This window comes from Triticum urartu, chromosome 5A (assembly GCF_056163025.1).
Source record: "Triticum urartu cultivar PI428250 chromosome 5A, HENAU_Tu73, whole genome shotgun sequence".
NCBI lineage: Eukaryota > Viridiplantae > Streptophyta > Magnoliopsida > Poales > Poaceae > Triticum > Triticum urartu.
Window position 1 is genome coordinate 215,173,646 of NC_141877.1, and position 25,433 is coordinate 215,199,078.

The window sequence follows — 25,433 nt, forward strand, 5'->3', positions numbered from 1 at the left end:
TGCTTGTTTGGTATGTGCGGTGCAAAAACAGAAACTTTGGCGGTGGTGCATCAATTTATATTTTTTTACTGGAACATCAAAAGTTTCTAAAAATTTTTACATAGTACTTCTATGAAAATTATTTATTTTGTCCTAATTTTTCAGAAAGTTTTGAGTTACATAAGTATATGTACCATCTGCATCTTCACAGACTGTCCTATTTTCATAGATTGTTGATATAATTTCGTTATTTGCTTATGTTTGAAATCTTGTTGAGCCCCGTTGACTTGGGAGCCATAGAATTGTGATATCATACATTGGGTAATGTTTGATTATAATTATACAATAATATTACAGTAGGACATGATGGGATTTGATGTTATATGTACTAACCCCGATAAAAAGTTTGGTTAAGTTTCGTGTGGATGAAGTGTTCGAAGATCGAGGCAGTATCGATATGAGGAGAATAAGGAGAGGCAAGAGTTAAAGCTTGGGGATGCCCAAGGCACCCCAAGTAAATATTCAAGGAGACTCAAATGTCTAATCTTGGGGGTTCCCCGGAAGGCATCCCATCTTTATTCAACAATTATCGGTATGTTTTTTTTCTGTTTTGTTCACATGGTATGCGTAAATTCTTGGAGCATCATGTGTTTTTTATTTTTATTTTAGTGCTGCACCATGATAGTATGAGATAGTCCTTGGTTGATTTATGGAATGCTCTTTGCACTTCCCTTATATCTTTTGAGTATGGCTTTATAGAATGCTTCATGAGCTTCACTTATATCATTTGGTTGGATGTTTGTTTCTCTACATCTAGAAAACTTGCTATTTTGCTTCACTTATATTTATTAGAGTGTGGTATTTTGTAGAAAGAATTAAACTCTCTTGCTTCACTTATACCTATTTAAAGAGTCAATGGGAATTGGTCATTCACATGGTTAGTCATAAAATCCTACATAAAACTTTTAGCTCACTAAATATGATATGTTTGATTCCTTGCAATAGTTTTGCGATATAGAGATGGTAATATGTGGGAGGTACTAGTGAATGGTTGTGGTTTAGTAATAAAATTGGTGTTGAGGTTTGTGATTCCCGAAGCATGCACGTATAGTCTTTAGTTATGCTAAGAAGTTGGAGCATGATTTATTATTGCGTGTATTCCTTTGCATGGAGGTCGGCCGCGCGCGATGGTTAACTCCTACCGACCTACCCCTTAGGGGCATGTGTAGTAGTACTTTACTTTGAGGGCTAATAGACTTTTGCAATAAGTATGTGAGTTCTTTATGACTAATGTGAGTCCATGAATTATACGCACTCTCACCTTTCCGCAATTTGCTAGCCTCTTCTGTAACGTGCATTATTGCCCTTTCTCACCTCGAGAGTTGGTGCAAACTTCACCGGTGCATCCAAACCCTGTGATATGATGCGCTCTATCACACATTATGGCATTTCCATAGCCACAATACCTACCTATTATGGTATTTCCATAGCCATTCTCAGATATATTGCCATGCAACTTCCATCATCATCATATACATGACTTGAGCATTCATTATCATATTGCTTTGCATGACCGTAAGATAGCTAGCATGATATTTTCATGGCTTATCTGTTTTTTTATCTTTGCTACGCTAGAGTCATATTGTTCTAGATATCGAGTTGTAATATTGAGTTGTAAGTAAATAAAAGTGTGATGATCATCATTATTAGAGCATTGTCCCGGTGAGGAAAGGATGATGGAGACTATGATTCTGCCGCAAGTCGGGAGGAGACACCAGACAAAAAAAGAAAAGAAGAAGAAAAAAAGAGCCCAAAAAAAGAAAAAGAAAAAGAAAAATGAGAGAAAACGAAAAAATGAGAGAAAAAGAGAGAAGGGGAAATGTTACTATACTTTACCATGCCTGTGCTTTAGAGTAGCACCATGTTTTTCATATAGAGAGTCTCCTATGTTCTCACTTTCATATACTAGTGGTAATCTTTTATTATAGAACTTGGCTTGTATACTCCGATGATGGGCTTCCTCAAATGCCCGAGGTCTTCATGAGCAAGCAAATTGGATGCACACCCACTTAGTTTTTAGTGTGAGCTTTCATACACTTATATCTCTTAGTGCATCTGTTGCATGGTAATCCCTACTCCTCGCATTGACATCATTCGATGGGCATCTCCATAGCCCGTTGATTAGTCGCGTGGATATGAGACTTTCTTTCTTTTTTGTCTTCTCCATATTAATCTCTACCACTGCATTCTATTGCACACATATTGCTATGTACATGGCTTGCGCTCATGTATTGCATGGGGATTGAAAAAGCTGAAGCACGTTAAAAAGTATGAACCAATTGCTTGGCTAACACCGGGGTAGTACATGATTTATATTTCGTGTTAAGAAGATGGAGCATGAAAAGGCTATATTATTTTGTAGGGATAGCACTCTTTAGCATTTCTATTTTAAAAGGCATGATTGTTTGTTGGTATGCTAGAGTATTGATGTGTTTATATCAAATTATGGAATATTGCTTTGAATCACTCGTATCTTAATATTCACGCCATGATTAGATTATATGATCTAGATTATGTTAGGTAGCATTCCACATAAAAATACCTTTTTTTATCATTTACCTACTTGGGGAAGGGCGGGAATTAAGCTTGGGAATGCTGATACGTCTCCGTCGTATCTATATTTTTTTGTTGTTTCATGCCAATATTCTACAATTTTCATATACTTTTGGCAACATTTTATATTATTTTTGGGACTAACATATTAATCCAGTGCCTAGTGCTAGTTTATGTTTGTTGCATATTTTTTTGTTTCATGTAATGTCTATATCAAACGAAGTCCAAACGTGATAAAAATTTGTGGAGTTTTATTTTGGAATATATGTGATTTTTGGGAAGAATAATCAACGCAAGACGGTGCCCGAGGTGGCCACAAGCCACCTAGGCGCACCCATGTGGCTTGTGGCCCCCTCGTAAGTCGGTTGACGCCCTTCTTTCGCAACAATAAAGATTATATCAGGAAAAAATGTGTTAAAATTTCAGCCCGGTCAGAGTTATGGATCTCCGAGAATTTAAGAATCGGTTTTCAGCCTGAAAACAAAAAACGCAAAACAGAAGAAAACAGATAGAGATCCAATCTGGGAGGGGCTCCTGCCCTCCGGGAGCCATGGAGACCATGGATGAGAGGGGAAACTCTCCTCCCATCTAGGGGGGCACCAAGCAAGAAAATGAAGGAGGGGGCTCTCTCCTCCTCTCACCTGGTGCGCTGGAACGACGCCAGGCAATCATCATGACGACGATCTACACCAACAACTTCGCGGCCGTCATCACCAAATCTCTCCCCCTCTGTGCAACGGTGTAACCTCTCTATTCCTAATGTAATTCTTTATTTAAACATGGTGCTTCATGCTATATATTATCCAATGATGTATGGCCATCCTATGATGTTTGAGTAGATTTGTTTTGTCCTATGGGTTGATTGATGATCGTGATTGTTTGAGTTGTATGTTTTATTTTGGTATTGTCCTATGGTGCCGTCCATGTCACGCAAGCATGTGGGATTACCGTTGTAGGTTGTTGCAATACTTTCATGATTCGCTTATAGTGGATGGCGAGAGTGACAGAAGCTTCTACCCGAGTAAGGGGTTGTTGTGTATGGGAGTAAAAAGGACTTGATACTTAATGCTATGGTTGGGTTTTACCTTAATGTTCTTTCGTAGTTGTGGATGCTTACTAGAGTTTCAATCATAAGTTCATATGATCCAAGTACGGAAAGTATGTTAGCTCATGCCTCTCCCTCATATAAAATTATAATAATGATTACCGGTCTAGTTATCGATTGCCTAGGGACAAAATCCTTCTGTTGTTTTACAAAAATAATATTTCTACTAAATAACTAATTTTTTATTATCTCATAAAGTACTTCTAGTTTTATTCTTGCAAAGTAGTTATAGATTACACCTACAAAGTACTTCTAATTTCATACTTGTTGTAGGTGAAAGCAAATGTTAAGTGTGCGTAGAGTTGTATCTGTGGTCAATAGAACTTGAAGAGAATATAAATTCTACCTTTAGCTCCTCATTGGGTTCGATACTCTTATTTATCGAAAAATCTACAATTGATCCCCCATACTTGTGGGTTATCACTCTTCAGGGTGTACGTCGGCAGGTATGACGGAAGCGACCGGCGACGACGCAGCACACTAGCATGCTCCTGCGGCCCTCACGTCCTCCCATGGCAGGATGACCATACTGGCTGCACTTTAGTGGGGAAACTTTAGACGCCGAAGGAGCGCGCACTTGAGGAAGACGACGCAAGCGACCTCGTTGACGAACACAGCGAGCGTCTCGGTGTCTCCGCTGCGCCACGACAAGTAGAGCGGGCGCCCCGTGTAGCCCTGGAACTCAGACCAACGCGCGTCCTCCCATAGGCTCGGTGCTGCGTCGGGTCCGACAGTAGCGCGTACACCTCATTGAGCACCACGGCCATGCCCGGCGTTGCCGCCGTTACCCTCGACGTCCGGGTAGCAGCGCTTCTGCAGCGCCTGATAGCTGGCTTTGAAGTCGTCATATGGCGATGAGGGCTCTACCCCCAGCAGCTCGTACAGGTCATAGTCTGTCGCCCACGACGAGCCCTCATGGCCACTAGAGCTGGATGGGCAGTACACGGACCCGAAGCTGCCGCTCCCGCATGAAGCTCCCCGACGGGCAGGAGGTCGCCATCAAGCGCGTCGAGCGAGTGTCCACCGGCGTACGCCGGCGGCGGAGGTTCGACGCGGAACGGGTGCAGGCAGTCGGTGATGTCGAAGGTGGTGGCGGAGCTGGAGTGGGCCGTGATGCTCTGCGAGGAGTGTATCATATGGTCGGCGAGCGGTGGGCGAAACATCAGCTCCTTTTAGTTCTACCGATTTTACAAAAAAACTTGAGTACCTGTGTATTACATCATTTTCACCGATGTGTCTAGTCAAAGCCAACTGGATCCAGTTGATCGGTGCCACCTCATCAAATACGGTAGCCAAATTTGTATTAGAGACCGTAGGTGAACCCTTTTGACAAGTTTAGGGACCGTATTTCAGGTAATTTGAACTACAAGGACTAAAGTGGGTTCCAGCTTAAGTGTCGAGATTGTGGGTGAATTTTCCCCACTTTAATCCCTGTAGTTCAAAATACCTAAAATACGGTCCCTAAACTTAGCCTTCATCCAGCTCCTCAATCTTTTCTTTTGGGTTTCAACCCAGCAAAAGTTATGGCTTTTTAAACTTTCTAAACTCTCAAATAAATACATGTGAAGACAAGATCTAGGCTGATTTCTTTGTTAACGTCTCTGGATCATGTTTGCACAAGGTGAGTGGCAGGGGACCATGGTGTTTCTTTTTTTGGAAGCATGTGCGAGGGACTGGTTACACTTTTCATATTAGAAGGGTCTGCTCAATTAAATTAGGGAGCCCTCGGGCGCTAAGTTGTCATGTCCTTACTTGTTATATCTGGTTGTGAGCATTAATTTTGTTGTCATCTTTTTTAAAAAAATAGTGCAATTATGCCATTTAGTATATTTTGGCATTGTTGATACAGATTAAAGGGACTAGTGAAGGACGGTAAGTGTTTTAGCGGGTTTTAGTATCATGAGTAAAGAGTGTTGTACACCTGCAAAAAAAGTGAAGTATTGTGGATTGACGTTCGTCAAAAATTGAAGTGCCGAAGGACTCGATGAAGGCTAAGCTAGTATATGCTTCTTTGTGTGTGTGTGTGATGAGAAAAACGTTTTGGAGGCCGAGCTCCATGGATGCTTTTATTTTTGAAAATTTCAAATTCAAATTTTTATGGTTCAAAAAAATCTGAAAAAATATGTGTGTATGTAAGGATGTAGCTCACATGTGTGTAAAAATTCATGATTAAATACCTTGAGTTGCGACCTGTACAAAAAAGATAAATTCATATCCTAAAAGGATGAATAGTATAATGTATTAAACAGCCCAAATTTGTGTTTTTTGCACAACCCTCATTTCAATGTATTTTGAACCAAAAATTTACACACATGTGTGTTATGCCTTCATATATATCTGTAATTTATTTCAGAATTTTTTGAAATGTAAAAATATGAATTTCGATGAAATTTCAAATTTAAATTTGGAGGTCTCACCGGAGGCCGAGCTCCAAAAGGGTTTTCCGGTGTGTGTTAGACTAAATAAGGATTAGGCCTCTTCCAATGCACCGGTGCTTAGATGAAGTGTTAAACACATTAAAAAGTTTAGCAACTAAAGCCTTGGCCACTTCCAATGCATTGGTGCTTACCTGTAGTGCTAAGTGCATCAAAAATCTTAGCAACTAGTCTTCACAATGCATAGGTGCTTAGCTTTTGTAGCTAAGTTTCACTTACTGAATTGTTTAACAATTAAACTTCTTCATGTATTGGTTGGTAGTCATTGTGCATAGGTCCGCGTGCTTAGCACCGTTTCCTCTTGAGGTCACCAAGACTACCCACAATGGGAGTAACATAGGTGGTAACATCACATATATTTAGACAAATAGATGATGTGGCAAGTAATTAATAAAGAAAGAGAGTGATGTGGTAACATAGCTAGGTACTATGCATGCCGACTAGTTAATTTTGACGAGGTGTCGTAGAACTAAATGAAGAAAGAGAGAGTTGAGTATCATATCATAATACCGTATCATAATAAATGCTATGCTACTATGTGTCATGCATGGCAATAAATAAAGTATTACATGATACTAATATATGATACTATGCATTAATGTTCTCTTCTTTTTAATTGTTTTGACAAATCACTTTTTTGCCTATTTGACACCCTTAGCACATGTACACCATGGAGCATTGGAAAGGGTCATGCGTGGGTACTTAACTTGTTGTTGCTAAGCTTCCTCATTTAGCAACTAAATTCTTTCATGCATTGGTGAGCTACTTTCATTTAAATGTTTTGCCTAAATTTGCGCGCTTAGCATTGTTTCTTTGTAGGGTCACTACACTCATTTCTTCTCTTAATTAACTTGCCACATCATAGGTTTTTGCTTAGATGATAGCTTTAGAATCTATACAAGCCGGAGCATTCCTTAAACAGGCCGATAAAGTGCATGGCTATGTGTTCAAAATTTAGGCCTGTTTGGTTTCAATAAGTCACCTGACTTATAAGTCAGGTGATTTAAAACCAGTGACTTATAAGTCACGCCTGTTTGATTGTTACCTGACTTATAAGTCACCTGACCACACATTTCCAGCTTGTTTTTTTTTATGTAAAGATGGTGAGACCCATGTAAAAGGGGGTGACTTATAAGTTTTAAGTTAGGATGAAGCAACTTATGACTTATAAGTTGGGTCTGTTTGATAAAATAAGTCATTTTTTTACTTTTCGACTTATAAGTTGGTGACTTATTTGGAACCAAACAAGGCCTTAATGTGTGGATGGAGGATTACAATTGAGCTGGAAAGGGAAAGATTTTAGCTGGAAGGAGAGAAAGAACAATTTAACGGTAGAAAGAAGTTAAAAATACCACTTCATGCACATGTGCCGGTGTTAAACTACTGAAATATATCAGACGTCGAACTACTGAAATATGTATTCTCAGAGCAATTAACTACTTGATTAAAGATTGCACAAGCTATGAACTCAGCTGGTACTGAAATATGTATTCTCAGAGCAATTAACTACTTCATTAAAGATTGCACAAACTTAACTACTTAATTAAAGATTGCACAAACTATGAACTCAGCTGGAACACGCATCATACGGAACCATAACACACTCCCGTCCGATGAACAACACAAGGAATGAATGAAAACTACAAAATTTATTGTGTGCAAAAGCTCTTTCTTTCTCTTTCAGGTTTCAACCAACTTATGTATGATTACAGCATGAACACAAAAATGAGAGCCGCTAAATGGCTCTCGACTATGAACAGCAAAATAAAAAAATTACTATAAAAAAATAAAAAAATAACTTTTTTTTATGGAAAATGTTTTGGTGCGTGAGGTTCATGCCAATTTTCAACGGGTTTGCACATCTAAGTAGCTCTCAGTAGAAAAAAAAATCAAAATTGGTGGTATGTGAAACAGTTTACTGTTTATGTTTTGTTCAGACCAATATTTTTCTTTCTCTCAGATGTTCAAACGCGTTGAAAATTGGTACAGACATGCAAAAATAATCAGTTTTTTTATTTTTCTAGTATTTTATTATTTTACTGTTCATCGAGATCAGATGGGCTCAGGCACAGAAATGGATATTCACACAAAAATATCATGCTATGCATCTGAGCATCTGAATAATACAGATACAACAAGCATACAGGGTGGAAATATACACTATACGATACACACCAACAATACCTTCAGTTCCCATTCTATCAATTCGATTAGTTTGGGAACTACTTGGAGAGCGGCAGTACTAACACGATTAAGCTGGGAAAGCAACTGATTGGTGTGAGATTAGGCATGCGCCAATATTTGAGTTACGTATCTTTATGCAACCCAAAGGATCTGCAGGCGACCGGTATAAGAGAACTAGCCTACTTCTGCATAACATGGTCACTGTGCTCCGATCTTCGAAAATATCCCAGAGAAATTGGGCAGCTTATCAACATGCTTTAGTGCTCGCTCTGCAATTTGCCTTGTCCTAAAGTCACCATGCCTGAAAGCTTCAACCAAGGCTGTACTGACATTTTGGTTTCCCGAGATCTCATAAGCTATTTCATCCGTCCTAAGGATCCTTTCTACTGCCCACACCGCTCTCTGCCTCAGCGCCTCAGTCCGATTCTCACACAATACATCAAGAATTGGTTTGACGCCCTCTGCGTCGCACAGGACCATCACACCTTGATCAATGTCCACTCCATCGTCTAATAATGTGGACAGTGCTGTTAGAGAGGCTTCAACAACTTTCTCATTGTTGTGATCCAAGCAAGCAACCAACTTCTCCACCACCTTCCCTTCCAAGAGACAGAAGCTTTCCCTTGACGAACATATTCCATGATGAACTCTACAGACACCAGTTTCTACAGACTTCTGACTGAGGCATGGAAATATTGAAAAACACAATCCCCCGTTGGGAGGTGGCAGAATCTTCGTTAGATGCTTTGACTGGCCAGATAGATTTCCTAGTGCGGTGGCAGAGACAATCTGGACAGTGTCAAGACCATTCATCTGAAGCAGATCACTAAATAGTGCAGTGAGATTGTATTCACGAGCAACAGCAATGATATCTGGATCATCCTCCAAGATAAATGTGATCCGGGAGACTATCCTAACTAGACCTTCAAGAAAAGGGTTGACGAAACGCCCCCCACGACTCTCCCCTTGTCTGATCATTATCACTTTGGATATTATTGTGGTGAAAGCCCCATCTTCAACAAGACGTCTGGTTAGCACCGAATCCTGCAGAGGAAGATCAGCTACAAGACCAGCAGCTGGTGCTTGCTCTTCAGAAATACCATTGTTGTCGGCAATGACTCTAATCAAGCTGCTGAGTTGACTAAAATTTCCACGAAAAGCTTCAGCCAGTTCTTGACCCATACATGGTGATATGTTATTCAAGAGCTTGATGGAAGCCATGCGAACCTCTCTTTGAGGTGCTTCAATAAACTGAATTAAACTGACAGTAGCCCCTGAGCTTTTGATGGCATCAACTATGCCTTGGACAGTTGTAGAAGAACTAGTTAAACCAACAAGCACCTGGAGTAACTTACACTCAGTTGCAGGTCCTGTATTGCTGATGAGATGAAGCAGATTGTGAACAATTTCTTCAGATACCAGTGTCTGCCTGTTGTGGTCAAGTGGAATGGACTGAAAATTTGCACCTGATGCCACAACATTTGCAAGAATTGTTGCTGATACCTTCTTCAACCTCATTGGAAGCTGATTACTGCCAACTGTAAAGAGGTCTGCTATGAGAGGTGGGAGAATACCTGCTTCAATTAGTATCTTCGCACTGACGTCGTAAGATGAAATTTGATTCAGTGCCTTCAGAGCTGCTTCTCTAGCCTCCCTATTCCCACTTTTCATGATATTGACTAGTGCGGAGCCTGCTGTTTGTGCCACAAAGACCTTCACCTCGTTGGTTAAAACAAGCTCCCCAACATAAGCAGCCATAGATAATTGTGTATCAGCTGAACCTACAAATGCACACAAGAAGGAACTAAGCCCTGAGTACAAAGAAAGAACATTGGAAAATGAATATCAGTCATAACACATTTCTATCGTTCCAGTGACACATTTTTTATACAGTGCACGTGCTAACTAGAAGATACCCATAGTAAGAAAAATCTAATACTTAAGTGGACATATACCAACTGAACCTTGCACATAATAGTTAACCCAATCAACATGAACTGCCCCAACATATTGATGTTAGAGGGGGAATTCTTATCCATGCACTGAAGTAATACCACAGTGACAAAGCTATATACAAGTGAACTGAAATAATCTGTTCGAAATAGTTCATCTTAGGCATGCAGCAATCCCATGATTAATTACCTTCATCTTGAAATAAATTTGAATTCTGCAGCTAGGCAGCTGGGTAATGCACCACATCCTAATGTATATAATTACTCTCTTTTTATCTTATGAGTCTAATTCCTCGTATGTTATAATTTTCTGCTTTATGTATTTGAAAAAGTATTTTTATAACTATGGTAACAAAAAGTGGTGAGAAACGACTATTCAATATGGATGGTGAGATAAAAGAGCAATAAAACAGGAATGCAGGAAAGCAAAACACAGATAAGAAGCAAATTAATGAGAATATCGCCAGGGGTAGCACATATCACTGTCAGTAGTTTAATGGCAATGGCAACATACATGACCTCTGCCTTTTTTTTAAATAAGGAAATTGTATAAATAATACCTTCAAGAAGAAGCCTAAGAAGCGGTTGCAGTCTACCGTTTTCCGCCATCTGTCTAACATTTTTTTCACAGCTCTCCAAATTCACAAGTGTCTTATCAGCCCTATCAACTGTCAACAGGTTTTCTATTTTACTACTTGACAAGCCAACAAGTATAAGTATGGCCCCAGGAACGCTCCCAATTTTTTCTGAAAGAGGTTTATATTGTGAAAGTTCATATAACAGAGATGCAGCCTGTTCTTTCTCTTGGACGTGGCCATGAGATAAGAACTTCACTATTGTGCGAATATTGTCCCCGGCAGCAATCTCATCCTGTGAAAAAAATTCTGGGATATTAGAAACACAAGATTGGTGACAAATTTAAAACTATGGAAAGTAGATTCATAAAAAAAGCACCTTGTTATCATTGTCATCTTTAGCTACAAAGCAAAGACTTTCCAATGACTTTTGCCGTACTTTTGTACTGCTATTCTTCAATAGCTCGGAAATTAAGCTTATCAAGCCAAGCTTCCTCACTACATGTCTGCTGGATCTACTTCTCTGACATATCTCCACAACATATTCAAGTGCTTGCAAAGTATCATGTTCTGAATTCTCGGAAGTTAAGGATTTACGGGCTACATCAAGTTTAGCTGCCTCATTCCTATGCATCCATTCATCAATAGTGTTTCTCAGAGCAATGCTTGGATTAAACTCAGTGCTGCTGAGCTCCTTCCTAGTAATAGGGCAGACAAGGCTCCTTCCACTGCTATCAGATTCCTGGAACCACTTCAAAATGGCTTCCCGTTCAAATGTAGCACCACTCTCTAAAGTGACAGGATCCCGCATAATTTGTTTTGTGAGTGGACAAAGAAATGATTCATAAATAGGCTCAACGCGCAAGCTGTCAGTGGACGAATCATAATGACCATCTTGAACGTCTGCCATCACACCACGGCACTGCATACAAATTCAGAGGGAAGAAATCAGAGATATATATAGTAGGTTCATAAGAGACAGGCCAGCAATGAAAGACATGCAACAATTGGAAAGGATTACTACGAGCGTGCAAAAGATATTGAGATCGTCACCCTAAAGCCACGAAATGCCAGACATACTCAAAAGTTGCTGAAAAACATTCGATATTAGGTATATATATTTTTCATGTGAATATATTGCACTTAGAACCCCAAGTTCAATAATCATTTTTCTATACTAGTAAGAAATCCAACCAAACCTACTACTAACACCGATTACATATACCTAACTTGGCATCACTTCCATCACATATCAATGCTACTGGGACGGATTTTACCTCAAATCCACGAGTAATAGGAAAGTGAAGCGCACTTAGTGGAGACAGCGGCCGGGGAGCACCTGCTGAGAGCAGTATTGTTAAAGCGGGGATTAGCACGAGGTAGCGACGAGGGATGTTCACAGGACCACCGAAAGACAGGGCGCGTACCTCGGAGAGGAATTAGTCGCTCAACGGAGAGCAAATACGACCGGCCACAGCAATTCACACGACTGCGGCGGCACTACCCAGCCATGGCGGTGGGGAGGAGAAGCAGATCGATATGGCTGAGGGGACAAGGTGGAAGATCTGCCGGGGGGAGAAACTACGAGACGGCGGAGGCGGACCAGTGAGGCGGAGGGCGAGACCCGGAAGGGTAGGGGAGAGGGGAGCGGAAGGGAGATACTTCTCGGCGACGGGTGCTACTTGCTAGTCAGCTAGCCTGCTGCGAGTGGGTAAGCGAAGCCGCACGGGAGGGCCGAGGGCGCCGTATCAACCGCTCGTTTCTATGCAACGCCTTCTATTTCTAGCTATGGACTGTGCAAAGCGGGGTGGGTTTGCGGGGTTCGGGCCTGATGAATCGGATTCAGACCGATAAGACTAGTATCAGTGGGGAGTAATCGTAGACATACGTACTAATCTATGTTATTACTTTTACACTCGGAAGTAACATATACTGTTATTATATGATATTATCCAACACTTTATTTATTAGGTTATAGATTCATTTTATCTTAATATATGTGATGTTATGAGTAACTAGTTATGTTCAACCGCAAAAACAATGAATAACTAGTTATGTTGCACGTGTCTCTCTTTCTTTATTAATTACTTGTCACATCATCTATTTTGTATAGATATGTGTGATGTTATCATCTATGTTACTTTTACTGTGGCTAGTCTAATCTTTGTAAGACTGATGACATCTCAGGTTCACCTCGTTTATCATCTTCTCCTCATTATAAATCTCAGCTATCAAATAAAACTTCTACATAAAAGATCTATTTAGGTCACATGACAAGGAGCGGTGCCAAACAAATAGAACAAGAGGTGAATGTTGGAATTATGTGTCCTACAACTATATTTAAATTACTTAGAATTGTTAATATTTGAAATACCACATTACAGAATTATACATGTATTTATACATAAAATTGCTTTACATGTTTAGCATGGAATTGTTACTTATTGGTATGTACTTAAGTAATACTCTCTCCGTCCGAAAATACTTGGCCGAGGAATGGATGTATCTAGATGTATTTTAGTTCTAGATACATCCATTTGTATCCATTTCTACGACAAATATTTCCGGGCGGAGGGAGTATATTCTTAAGGAAGCTGATCGATTATCAATGGAATACAATATATTGTTTATATTGAAAAGACTACATGGTACACTTATGGTTGAAAGGAGTTAGATCGTATAGTTAGATTATAGCCCTAATATTGATCTACGTAATTAGAGAAATTTGCACTCTATTATGGCGTGTTGCTCACAGACGCGTGCTCTAGGGACATAACGAGTAGAATCCTTTAACAGACAAATGTGATTGGTAATTTGATCTGAACTCTATCTCAAAAGCTAGTTCCAACGACTAGGAACCTTATCTGTATAAGAGGTGAACTCTTTGAAAATACAGTATAAGACGGTCCCTGTCTCCTAGCCAGATATGCGAATTCTGAGCGCCACCACGGAAAAGAATAGAGAAATAGGGGTAGACCACAAACCCTCTAACATTGATATCAGAGTAAGGGTCGACAGCAGTCGCTTAAACCCAATTCACTGCGTACTTTGTCGCCGGTGGTCGCCATGATCCTCTCGCGTGTGATTTTCCGCGTGCCCCCACCTGGAGTGTCAACTCCATTGACTAGTCAGCTTCCTCGCCTATTTGAGATGTTTTGCGCTACGATCGGTGCGTCCATCGAGGAGGAAAATCAAGCGGCTGGAGTAGTACTACTGTTGCTTGTGCGTGGACCATGGAATAGTTCACGCCATCTTCCGTTGCTGCTTGTTCGCGAATCAATTATGCACGCAAACTTGAGGCAATCTCTACGTTGTTGGTTCCTTGTGTGAAGGCAAAAAATCAACTGGAAGACCTTCCGCACGTGAAGAACAAACCAACGTGGTGTATTATTCTGTACAAGCAATTGATTTGCACGTGTCTTGAGATCTTATGATTTCATCAATCTCTTGTTATTTCTACATGACGATGAGACCGTGATTGTCGGAGTAAATGACCACGGGTAGCCTCATCAACCTCTCATGGTGTTTCAAGACATCAGGGCTGGTTGCGCCCCTCAAGAATCAAAGACCAAAGCACCGCCTTCTTTGCGGCCGGCTGGTCCAAGCGGCCGGCTGCCAGAAGACGGCAAGGCTCAGAAGACGGCCCCGAGGTGGGCCGACTCTTAGCAGGCGGCCTCCAGAGAGGCCGGCTTCTAGCAGGCGGCCTGCAGAGAGGTCGGCTCCTAGTAGGCGGGCCCAATCGCCCTCAAAGTTTGCACCACATTATGATGATGAGACAGGGCGCGGCTACAGCGATGCATGCCACCCCCAAATTCAAGGAGGAGCGTGGCCACAGTGCGGCGTACTGGGCGAACAACCCTCGCCCGGCGCAGCACTGTTGCCACGCAGCCCATGACATCACCATGGGAGAGAAGGTCATGCTCCCACTACGAGTTGTCGGTACGGCCCCAGGCGGCGGGTCCTACCTGACAGTGAGAAGCCAAAAGGCGGCAAACTCGGACCTGTCGGCATGAGGGGAGGCCGACTCCCGGCAGACGGCCCTCTTCTTTCCTCAAAGTTTGTGCGCCATTAACCAGAAGGGACGGGGAGTGGCTACAGTAAACGCCCGCCAGGCGGTGACATTGTAGCCACGCCGTCCCCGACAAAGCGTGCATAATCAGCAGCATTACCCCATTAATGAGTAGCTGGCGAGACCCGCAAGTGGCAGGCGCGGCCTGTCGGTGAAGTACGATACAGCCGGCGGGGCCTACCAGGCGACGGGCCCCAGCAGTCGGCGAAGAAGCCGGCACCTATAGACACTGACAACCGGGTCCACACCCTACTGGATTGCCATTGTACCCCTGGGGGTAGGCCTATATAAACCCCCAGGGCACCCATGCAAAGGGTTCAGCCTCACTGAGACCTTAACACACTCACACACGCATATAGAGGAAGGAGGCTAGGGCTAGCATTGTTCTTCTTCCCCTCTAGAGAAATAGCTAAAGGAGCAAGCTTGTAGCCACCATTGTTGCTTGAGTGATCATGCGGAGACCCCGCAGAGTAGGAGTAGGGGTGTTATCTCCTAGGAGAGCCCCGAGCCTAGGTAAGATTCGTCGGCGGGCATGTTTGCGCCTTATCCCGTTTTCTGGCACCGGCGACGTATTATTAGCCCCCTCCATGATAAGACATCCGTTGGCATATGTCGCACGACACCCCCGACATTTGGCGCCCACTGTGGGGCTAGGTACAGCGTCGTCCGGATATCTGTTCTGGACGGGAACCCTATTCCTCCCTCGCGAGCGCAGCCAGCCCGGCTCGCCCGATGGCGGTTGCGCCGACGCACTGCATGGCGCAGAAGTCGCCTGCACGGCGGCCAGCCTCGCCGATCTTGTTGGCGAGATTCACCTCTCCACCGAGCCCGCACCCGACGCGGGAGCAGCCAGCTCCGAGAGCTGCTTCATCGACCTTCTCGGCAAGCTTCACATCACCAGCTAGCCCACCACTGACCTGGAGTCGGTTGGCTCCACAGATTCGATGCTTGTCAACACCGACATAGCTTCCTTCGACTCCTTCCCCACCAACATGATGGTCATCGACGATCCACTCCCGCACGCGGAGAGTGGCGGCAGCACCGTCACAGAGGTGCTTGTCATCAGCCACGACGACGCTTCTGGCGGAGCGGCCCAGGACCCGTTGCAGGCGGCAATGCGGGACCTGTCTACGCCCATTGATGCAGACGCCAACGCCGAGACGCTGGGAGCTTGCCGCGTCTCGCTCGTTGAGAATGCCAAGGAACTGGCCACCATGAGACGCCTTTCCGAAGCCTTCCAGCGCGAGATCGACCACGCTGTAGGCAGCACGCTGACTGCTGGCGGACCCAGCCGCATAGGCATGGTCCGGCAGCGAGGCGGTGTCGTTACCAACATGTTTAGGGCAGAGCGTCCTGCCTACGCCATGCCCATGGGGAACATACGAGCCGCCCAGGCGGCAGCTGATGAGATGGACCGTCCGGAGGGCGACGAGTGTCGCTACATGACGAAGTGTGTTCAACAGCTTATTGATGCGGCTGCCGCGCAACAAGAAGCTGGCTATTGCATGGAAGAGCCTAACCAGCGGGTTGAGAACCCGCCCCTTCGCCAGGAGCATGGCGTGACCTCCTGGACGCCGACAGACGGCGCCCGCGACAGACGAGACAAGGAGCTGGCTGCCAGCCGCAGCTGGACTCGCATCACCATCGAGCGCGACCAAGACGACCGCTCACGAGCAGTAGAATGACGGGGCGACCATCCGCCACCTCCACCTCCTCGAAGGGAGAGGCGCATTTCCCTGCCGCCTGTTGATCACCCGACTCTCGGTGACCGGCTGGGTCGCCAAGAAGGAGTTGGAGAGAATGACGCCCGCCACCGGATCGACCGCCTTGCTCGATCCTTGGCGCTAAAAGAAGAAGATGCAATGGGTCTGCCTTGTTTCGGCCCCCGCATTCGCGATGAGCCCTTTCCCAAAGGGTTCTCACTCCCAAGAGACACGTCCAAATACAACGGCCCCATGAAGCCAGAGGATTGGCTGGTGGACTACTCCACAGCCGTCAGCATAGCAAACGGCAACAAACGCGTTGCCGTGAAGTATGTCCCGCTCATGCTCCAGGGCACGGCCCGGATATGGCTTAACAGCCTCAAGCCCTACAGCGTCAACAACTAGGTAGATTTCACCGAAGTGTTCATCCGCAACTTCACCAGCACCTACAAGCGGCCTCCCAAGCCCCGCCAGCTCTCGTTGTGCGTTCAAGGCCCAGATGAGTCCACCCGCGATTACCTAATGATACGTCTCCAACGTATCTATAATTTTTGATTGTTCCATGCTACATCAACACCATAGCCCCTCCGATGAAGTGTGAGTAGTTCACCTCAGACCTACGGGTCCATAGTTAGTAGTTTGATGGCTTCTTCTCTCTTTTTGGATCTCAATACAATGTTCTCCCCCTCTCTTGTGGAGATCTATTCGATGTAATCTTCTTTTTGCGGTGTGTTTGTTGAGACCGATGAATTGTGGGTTTATGATCAAGTCTATCTATGAACAATATTTGAATCTTCTCTGAATTCTTTTATGTATGATTGGTTATCTTTGCAAGTCTCTTCGAATTATCAGTTTGGTTTGGCCTACTAGATTGATCTTTCTTGCAATGGGAGAAGTGCTTAGCTTTGGGTTCAATCTTGCGATGTCCTTTCCCAGTGACAGTAGGGGCAGCAAGGCACATATTTTATTGTTGCCATCAAGGATAACAAGATGGGGTTTATATCATATTGCATGAGTTTATCCCTCTACATCATGTCACCTTACTTAAAGCGTTACTCTGTTCCTTTGAACTTAATACTCTAGATGCATGCTGGATAGCGGTCGATGTGTGGAGTAATAGTAGTAGATGCAGGAAGGAGTCGGTCTACTTGTCTCGGACGTGATGCCTATATACATGATCATACCTAGATATTCTCACAACTATGCTCAATTCTGTCAATTGCTCAACAGTAATTTGTTTACCCACCGTAATACTTATGCTCTCGAGAGAAGCCACTAGTGAAACCTATGGCCCCCGGGTCTATTTTCCATCATATTAATCTCCCGTCAACAAGCTATTTCTTGCGCTGTTTTTATTTCGCTTTATTTATGTTGCATCTTTATCATAAAAATACCAAAAATATTATCTTATCATATCTATCAGATCTCACTTTCGTAAGTGACCGTGAAGGGATTGACAACCCCTTTATTGCGTTGGCTGCGAGGATTTTTTTTGTGTAGGTGCGAGGGACTCGTGTGTGGCCTCCTACTGGATTGATACATTGGTTCTTAAAAACTGAGGGAAATACTTACGCTACTTTGCTGCATCATCCTTTCCTCTTCAAGGGAAAACCAACGCAGTGCTCAAGAGGTAGCAAGAAGGATTTCTAGCACCGTTGCCGGGGAGTCTACGCAAAAGTCAACATACCAAGTACCCATCACAAACCCTTATCTCCAACATTACATTATTTGCCATTTGCCTCTCTTTTTCCTCTCCCCCACTTCACCCTTGTCGTTTTATTCGCCCTCTCTCTTTTCCATTTGCCTCTTTTTCGCTCGCTTCTTGTTTGCTCGTGTGTTGGATTGCTTGCCTATCGTTATGGCTAGTCCCCTATCTTCTCTATTGTCTCCCGAAAATGAAGTTCTTAATTTTAAGCAAAGGGAAGGAGAAAATCTAAAAGACGCTTGGTATAGAATTTGCAATGCTCAAAATAGATCTACCAGGAAGCAATCTACTTCCGTTCTTCTCCGCAATTTTTATGTAGGCACTGCTCCTTGGTACAGATATATCCTTGATACCATTACCGGAGGGAATTTCTTGGGTAGCCATACTTTTGATTCTTATAATGCTATGATAGATTTGTTTGGCTCACCCCCTCTTTTGGTTAATGGAACTATGTTAACTTTGGAGCATGTAATGCAAAGACTTGAAATTATTGAAAATAAAGTTGCTACCATAGAATTAATTGAAAATTTGGATAAAAAGATCCACAACCAAATTAGCCAATATGGATCTAAAGTAGGAGTCACTTTGAAAAATATTAAGGAGAAGGAACCCATAGTTAATGAAAGAATAAATCAGGATTCCACTAGAATCGATAAACTTGAGGGTATCATTACCAACTTGGGAACCGCTTTTTCTTCCGTAAAGAATACTCCAAGTCCTCCAACTAAAATTGCCAAGTTTATGTATGTTCCTAAAAATAAGGGTGAATCCTCTAGCAAGGAAACTGCGGATCTCAAATCTATAAGTATTCATCCCAATCTTTTTCCTATCATTAAGGAACCATTTGCTACAAATGAATTTTTTGATTTTGTGCCTAGAAGTTTGATAATTAATAAAAAGAAAGAAACTCCTAAGGGTGATAGATGTCTCATTAAATAATTGCCAACTAAAGATGGCAATACCTAGATCTATCCTTGCTATTATGCCTAGCTAGGGGCGTTAAACGATAACACTTGTTGGGAGGCAACCCAATTTTATTTTTATTCCTTACTTTTTGCTCATATTTAGTAATAAATAATTTATCTAGCCTCTGTTTTGGTTGTGTTTTTTGTGTTTAGTTAGTGTTTGTGCCAAGTAGAACCATTGGGAAGACTTGGGGAAAGTCTTTTTGATCTTGTTGTAAAAAACAGAAACTTTAGCACTCACAAGAATTTCTGCCATTTTTATTTGGAAAGTTCTATTTAGTTAATTATTTTTGCAGATGATTAATAGATAAATTCCTCACTTCCATAAATTTATTTTAGAATTTTTGGGCTTCTAGAAGTTTGCGTTAGCTACAGATTACTACAGACTGTTTTGTTTTTGACAGATTCTGTTTTTGTGTGTTGTTTGCTTATTTTGATGAATCTATGGCTAGTAAAATAGTTTATAAACCATAGATAAGTTGGGATACAGTAGGTTTAACACCAATATAAATAAAGAATGATTTCATTACAGTACCTTGAAGTGGTGTTTTGTTTTCTTTCGCTAACGGAGCTCATGAGATTTTCTATTTTGAGTTTTGTGTTGTGAAGTTTTCAAGTTTTGGGTTAAGTTTTGATGGATTATGGAACAAGGAGTGGCAAGAGCCTAAGCTTGGGAATGCCCATGGAACCCCAAGGTAAAATTCAAGGTCACCCAGAAGCCTAAGCTTGGGGATGCCCCGGAAGGCATTCCCTCTTTCGTCTTCGTCTATTGGTAACTTTACTTGGAGCTATATTTTTATTCACCACATGATATGTGTTTTGCTTGGAGCGTCTTGTATTATTTGAGTCTTTGTTTTTTAGTTTACCACAATCATCCTTGCTGTACACACCTTTTGAGAGAGACTCACATGATTTGAAAATTATTAGAATACTCTATGTGCTTCACTTATATCTTTTGAGCTATATAGTTTTTGCTCTAGTGCTTCACTTATATCTTTTAGAGCACGGTGGTGGATTTTTTTATAGAAACAATTGTTCTCTCATGATTCACTTATATTATTTTGAGAGTCATGCAAAACAGCTTGGTAATTTGCTTTAATTTAGGCATTCAAGATTAGTAAAAAAAATATAAAAAAAATTATGAGTGTGTTGAATACTATGAGAAGTTTGATACTTGATAATTGTTTTGAGATATGGAGATGGTGATATGAGAGTCATGCTAGTTGAGTAGTTGTGAATTTGAGAAATACTTGTGTTGAAGTTTGTGATTCCCGTAGCATGCACGTATGGTGAACCGTTATGTGATGAAGTCGGAGCATGATTTATTTATTGATTGTCTTCCTTATGAGTGGCGGTCGGGGACGAGCGATGGTCTTTTCCTACCAATCTATCCCCCTAGGAGCATGCGTGTAATACTTTGCTTTGATAACTAATAGATTTTTGCAATAAGTATGTGAGTTCTTTATGAGTAATGTTGAGTCCATGGATTATACACAGACTCACCTTTCCACCATTGCTAGCCTCTCTAGTATCGCACAACTTTCGCCGGTACCATAAACCCACCAAATACCTTCCTCAAAACAGCCACCATACCTACCTATTATGGCATTTCCATAGCCATTCCGAGATATATTGCCATGCAACTTTCCACCGTTCCATTATTATGACGCGCTTCACCATTGTCATATTGCTTGCATGATCATGTAGTTGACATCGTATTTGTGGCAAAGCCACCGTTCATAATTCTTTCATACATGTCACTCATGCATCATTGCACATCCCGGTACACCGCTGGAGGCAGTCACATAGAGCCATATTTTGTTCTAAGTATTGAGTTGTAATTCTTGAGTTGTAAGTAAATAAAGTGTGATGATCATCATTATTAGAGCATTGTCCCAGTGAGGAAAGGATGATGGAGACTATGATTCCCCCACAAGTCGGGATGAGAATCCAGACGGATAAAAAGAAGAAAAAAAGAGGCCAAAAGAAAAAAAAGGAAAGAAGACCCAAAAAATGTGAGAAAAAGAGAGAAGGGACAATGTTACTATCCTTTTTCCACACTTGTGCTTCAAAGTAGCACCATGTTCTTCATATAGAGAGTCTCCTATGATATCACTTTCATATACTAGTGGGAATTTTTCATTATAGAACTTGGCTTGAATATTCCAATGATGGGCTTCCTCAAAATGCCCTAGGTCTTCGTGAGCAAGCAAGTTGGATGCACACCCACTTAGTTACTTTTGTTGAGCTTTCATATACTTATAGCTCTAGTGCATCCGTTGCATGGCAATCCCTACTCACTGACATTGATATCTATTAATGGGCATCTCCATAGCCCGTTGATACGCCTAGTGAGACTATCTTATCCTTTTTTGTCTTCTCCACAACCACCATTCTATTCCACATATAGTGCTATGTCCATGGCTCACGCTCATGTATTGCGTGAAGATTGAAAAAGTTTGAGAACACCAAAAGTATGAAACAATTGCTTGGCTTGTCATCGGGGTTGTGCATGATTTAAATACTTTGTGTGGTGAAGATAGAGCATAGCCAGACTATATGATTTTGTAGGGATAACTTTCTTTGGCCATGTTATTTTGAGAAGACATAATTGCTTAGTTAGTATGCTTGAAGTATTATTATTTTTATGTCAATATTAAACTTTTGTCTTGAATCTTTCAGATCTGAATATTCATACGACAATTAAGAGAATTACATTGAAATTATGCCAAGTAGCATTCCACATCAAAAATTCTGCTTTTATCATTTACCTACTCGAGGATGAGCAGGAATTAAGCTTGGGGATGCTTGATACGTCTCCAACGTATCTATAATTTTTGATTGTTCCATGCTATATTATATTCTGTTTTGGAAATTATTGGGCTTTATTATACACTTTTATATTATTTTTGGGACTAACCTATTAACCGGAGGCCCATCCCAGAATTGCTGTTTTTGCCTATTTTAGGGTTTCGCAGAAAAAGAATATTAAACGGAGTCCAAACGCAACAGTCAAAGACCAGCAACCTGAAGGACAACCACTCCCCAAGCGCCAGAAGGGCGGCAAGCCTGCTTGGTTACCCGCCTTCTCCTATGAGCAAACCCTTGATGCTCCCTACAAATTCCACAGCGGCCCGAAGCCGTCAAACCATACCACCCGAAAGTGCCATTGGCTCACCCAAATCTCCAAGGGCGAAGGACTGCTGCCCCCTCCACCTGCCGGCCAGCCGCCTCCTCCTCCTCAGCAGCCGGTGGCTCGACCAGCAGTCGGCGCCATTCAAGATGATTACCCCGACGAGCATGGAGCCTATTCGTCTTCACCAGCATGGCAGACGATCGGCGCAGCCGGCGTTAGCAGCACCGAGAGGTGAATGCCGTTGCTTCAAGTGCTCCAGAATTCATGCATTGGTCTGAGAAGCCCATCAGCTGGAGCCAGGAAGACCACCCGGAGGTGATGCCCTCTCCGGGTTCTTATGCTCCGGTGCTGGATGCCACCCTTGCAACAGAGAGGCGAGCTGCTCGTTTCTCCCGAATTCTGATAGATGGCGGCAGCAGCATCAACATCCTGTACCGCAATACCATGGAAAAGTTATTAAGGAGAGGCAGCTCCAGCCCAACCGGACTATTTTCCATGGTATTGTGCTCGGCCTGTCCTGCTCACCAATCGGCAAGATCAAGATAGATGTCATCTTCGGAGACAAGGACCACTTCCGCCGTGAAGCGATTTGGTTTGAGGTGGTGGACCTCGAGAGCCCTTATCATGTACTCCTGAGCCGGCCGGCTCTAGCCAAGTTCATGGCGGTGCCACACTATGCTTACCTCAAAATGAAGATGCCAGGAACCAAGGGAATTATCACGATATCTGGGGACTATGAGAAGTCGGCCGATTGTGCTGCGACTAGCAGCCGGTTGGCCGAGTCCCTTGTGATTGTTGCTGAGAAGAAGCTCCTGGACCAGGTGGTGGCCATGGCCGGCAAGCAGTCGGACATGTCACCAGAGCCCAAAGAGTCAGAGACCCAGGGGTCCTTCCAGCCGGCCAAAGAAACAAAGAAGATCCCTTTGGACCCTGAGCACCCGGAGAGATTTGCTATCATAGGTGCCATTACCAGAAGATGTGCTACGTGATACGTCTCCATCGTATCTATAATTTTTTATTGTTCCATGCCAATATTCTACAACTTTCATATACTTTTGGCAACTTTTTATACTATTTTTGGGACTAACATATTGATCCAGTGCCCAGTGCATGTTCCTGTTTGTTGCATGTTTTTTGTTTCGCAGAATATCCATATCAAACGGAGTCCAAACGGGATAAAAACGGACAGAGATTTTTTTGGAATATATGTGATTTTTGGGAAGAAAAATCCACGCGAGATGATGCCCGAGGGGGCCACGAGGCAGGGGCGCGCCCTAGGGGGGCAGGCGCGCCCCTGACCCTCGTGGCCACCCCGTAAGGCGGTTGGTTCCCTTATTTCGCCGCAAGAAAGCTAATATCCGGATAGAGACCGTGTTAAAATTTCATCCCAATCGGAGTTACGGATCTCCGGGAATATAAGAAACGGTGAAAGGGCCGAATCTGAGAACGCAGAAACAGAGAGAGACAGATCCAATCTCGGAGGGGCTCTCGCCCCTCCCATGCCATGGAGACCAAGGGCCAGAGGGGAAACCCTTCTCCCATCTAGGTAGGAGGTCAAGGAATAAGAAGAAGAAGAAGGAGGGGGGCTCTCTCCCCCTCGCTTCCGGTGGCGCCGAAGTGCCACCGGGGGCCATCATCATCACCGCAATCTTCACCAACAACTTCACCGCCATCATCACCAACTCTTCCCCCCTCTATGCAGCGGTGTAACCCCTCTTTTACCCGCTGTAATCTCTACTTAAACATGGTGCTCAATGCTATATATTATTTCCCAATGATGTATGGCTATCCTATGATGTTTGAGTAGATCCGTTTTGTCCTCTGGGTTATTTGATGATCATGATTGGTTTGAGTTGCATGTTTTATTATTGGTGCTATCCTATGGTGCTCTCCGTGTCACGCAAGCATGAGGGATTCCCGCTGTAGAGTTTGCAATATGTTCATGATTTGCTTATGGTGGGTGGCGTGAGTGACAGAAGCACAGACCCGAGTAAGTAGGTTGTTTGCGTATGGGATAAAGAGGACTTGGTACTTTAATGCTATGGTTGGGTTTTACCTTAATGATCTTTAGTAGTTGCGGATGCTTTCTAGAGTTCCAATCATAAGTGCATATGATCCAAGTAGACAAAGCATGTTAGCTTATGCCTCTCCCTCAAATAAAATTGCAATAATGATTACCGGTCTAGTTATCGATTGCCTAGGGACAAATAACTTTCTCGTAACAAAAAGCTCTTTACTAAAACTAACTTAGTTGTGTCTTTATCTAAACAGCCCCTACTTTTTATTTACATAATATTTATTATCTTGCAAACCTATCCAACAACACCTACAAAGTACTTCTAGTTTCATACTTGTTCTAGGTAAAGCGGACGTCAAGCGTGCGTAGAGTTGTATCGGTGGTCGATAGAACTTGAGGGAATATTTGTTCTACCTTTATCTCCTCATTGGGTTCGACACTCTTACTTATCGAAAGAGGCTACAATTGATCCTCTATACTTGTGGGTTATCAAGACCTTTTTCTGCGCCGTTGCCAGGGAGTCATAGCGTGGGGTGAATATTCTCGTGTGTGCTTGTTTGCTTTATCACTAAGTAATTTTTATTTGCTGTTCTGAGTTCTTCTCTATATTTAGTTATGGATATGGAACACGAAATACCAAAAAAATAGGTGTACCTACTACTCATGGAGATGGGGAACCTCCTAAAACCCTCGATGCTCATTATGTGAAAGATATTATGTACTACTTTGATAATCCTGAGAAAACCCCATTCAATTATGTTATGGGAGACATGTTGGATCAACGTGAATACTTTAGGGATTATCGCTTGACTCAAAAAGGAAACTGTTATGGGATCAAATTCCTATGTTGCATTGGTATGCTCGGCAACTTTGCTTGAGATATGATTATAGTTGTTGCTCTAGGATGAAGGCTCCACACCTTCCCTTTTCATGCAAATTTAATGATGATAAAACCCTGGCTTCTTATGCTAATGGTATATATGATTACTATGATG

The 25,433-nt window shown here is 42.8% G+C and overlaps 1 protein-coding gene across 2 annotated transcripts; it reads right to left on the reverse strand.

Annotated features, from left to right (window-relative positions):
- Positions 1-8,213: 8,213 nt before the first annotated feature.
- Positions 8,214-12,606, reverse strand: LOC125531257 (U-box domain-containing protein 44). Of its 2 annotated transcripts, none has more exons than XM_048695667.2 (5): positions 12,271-12,606; positions 12,121-12,182; positions 11,223-11,765; positions 10,829-11,138; positions 8,214-10,097 (listed from the first exon to the last, which is right to left on the reverse strand). In XM_048695667.2, exons 3-5 carry the CDS (start codon positions 11,751-11,753, stop codon positions 8,515-8,517), a joined length of 2,424 nt encoding a protein of 807 aa, XP_048551624.1. In that variant the 5' UTR covers positions 11,754-11,765; positions 12,121-12,182; positions 12,271-12,606; the 3' UTR covers positions 8,214-8,514. The 2 variants fall into 2 exon arrangements, with proteins under 2 accessions (XP_048551624.1, XP_048551623.1); XM_048695666.2 differs by having other exon boundaries at positions 12,121-12,185.
- Between the last annotated feature and the right edge of the window lie 12,827 nt (positions 12,607-25,433).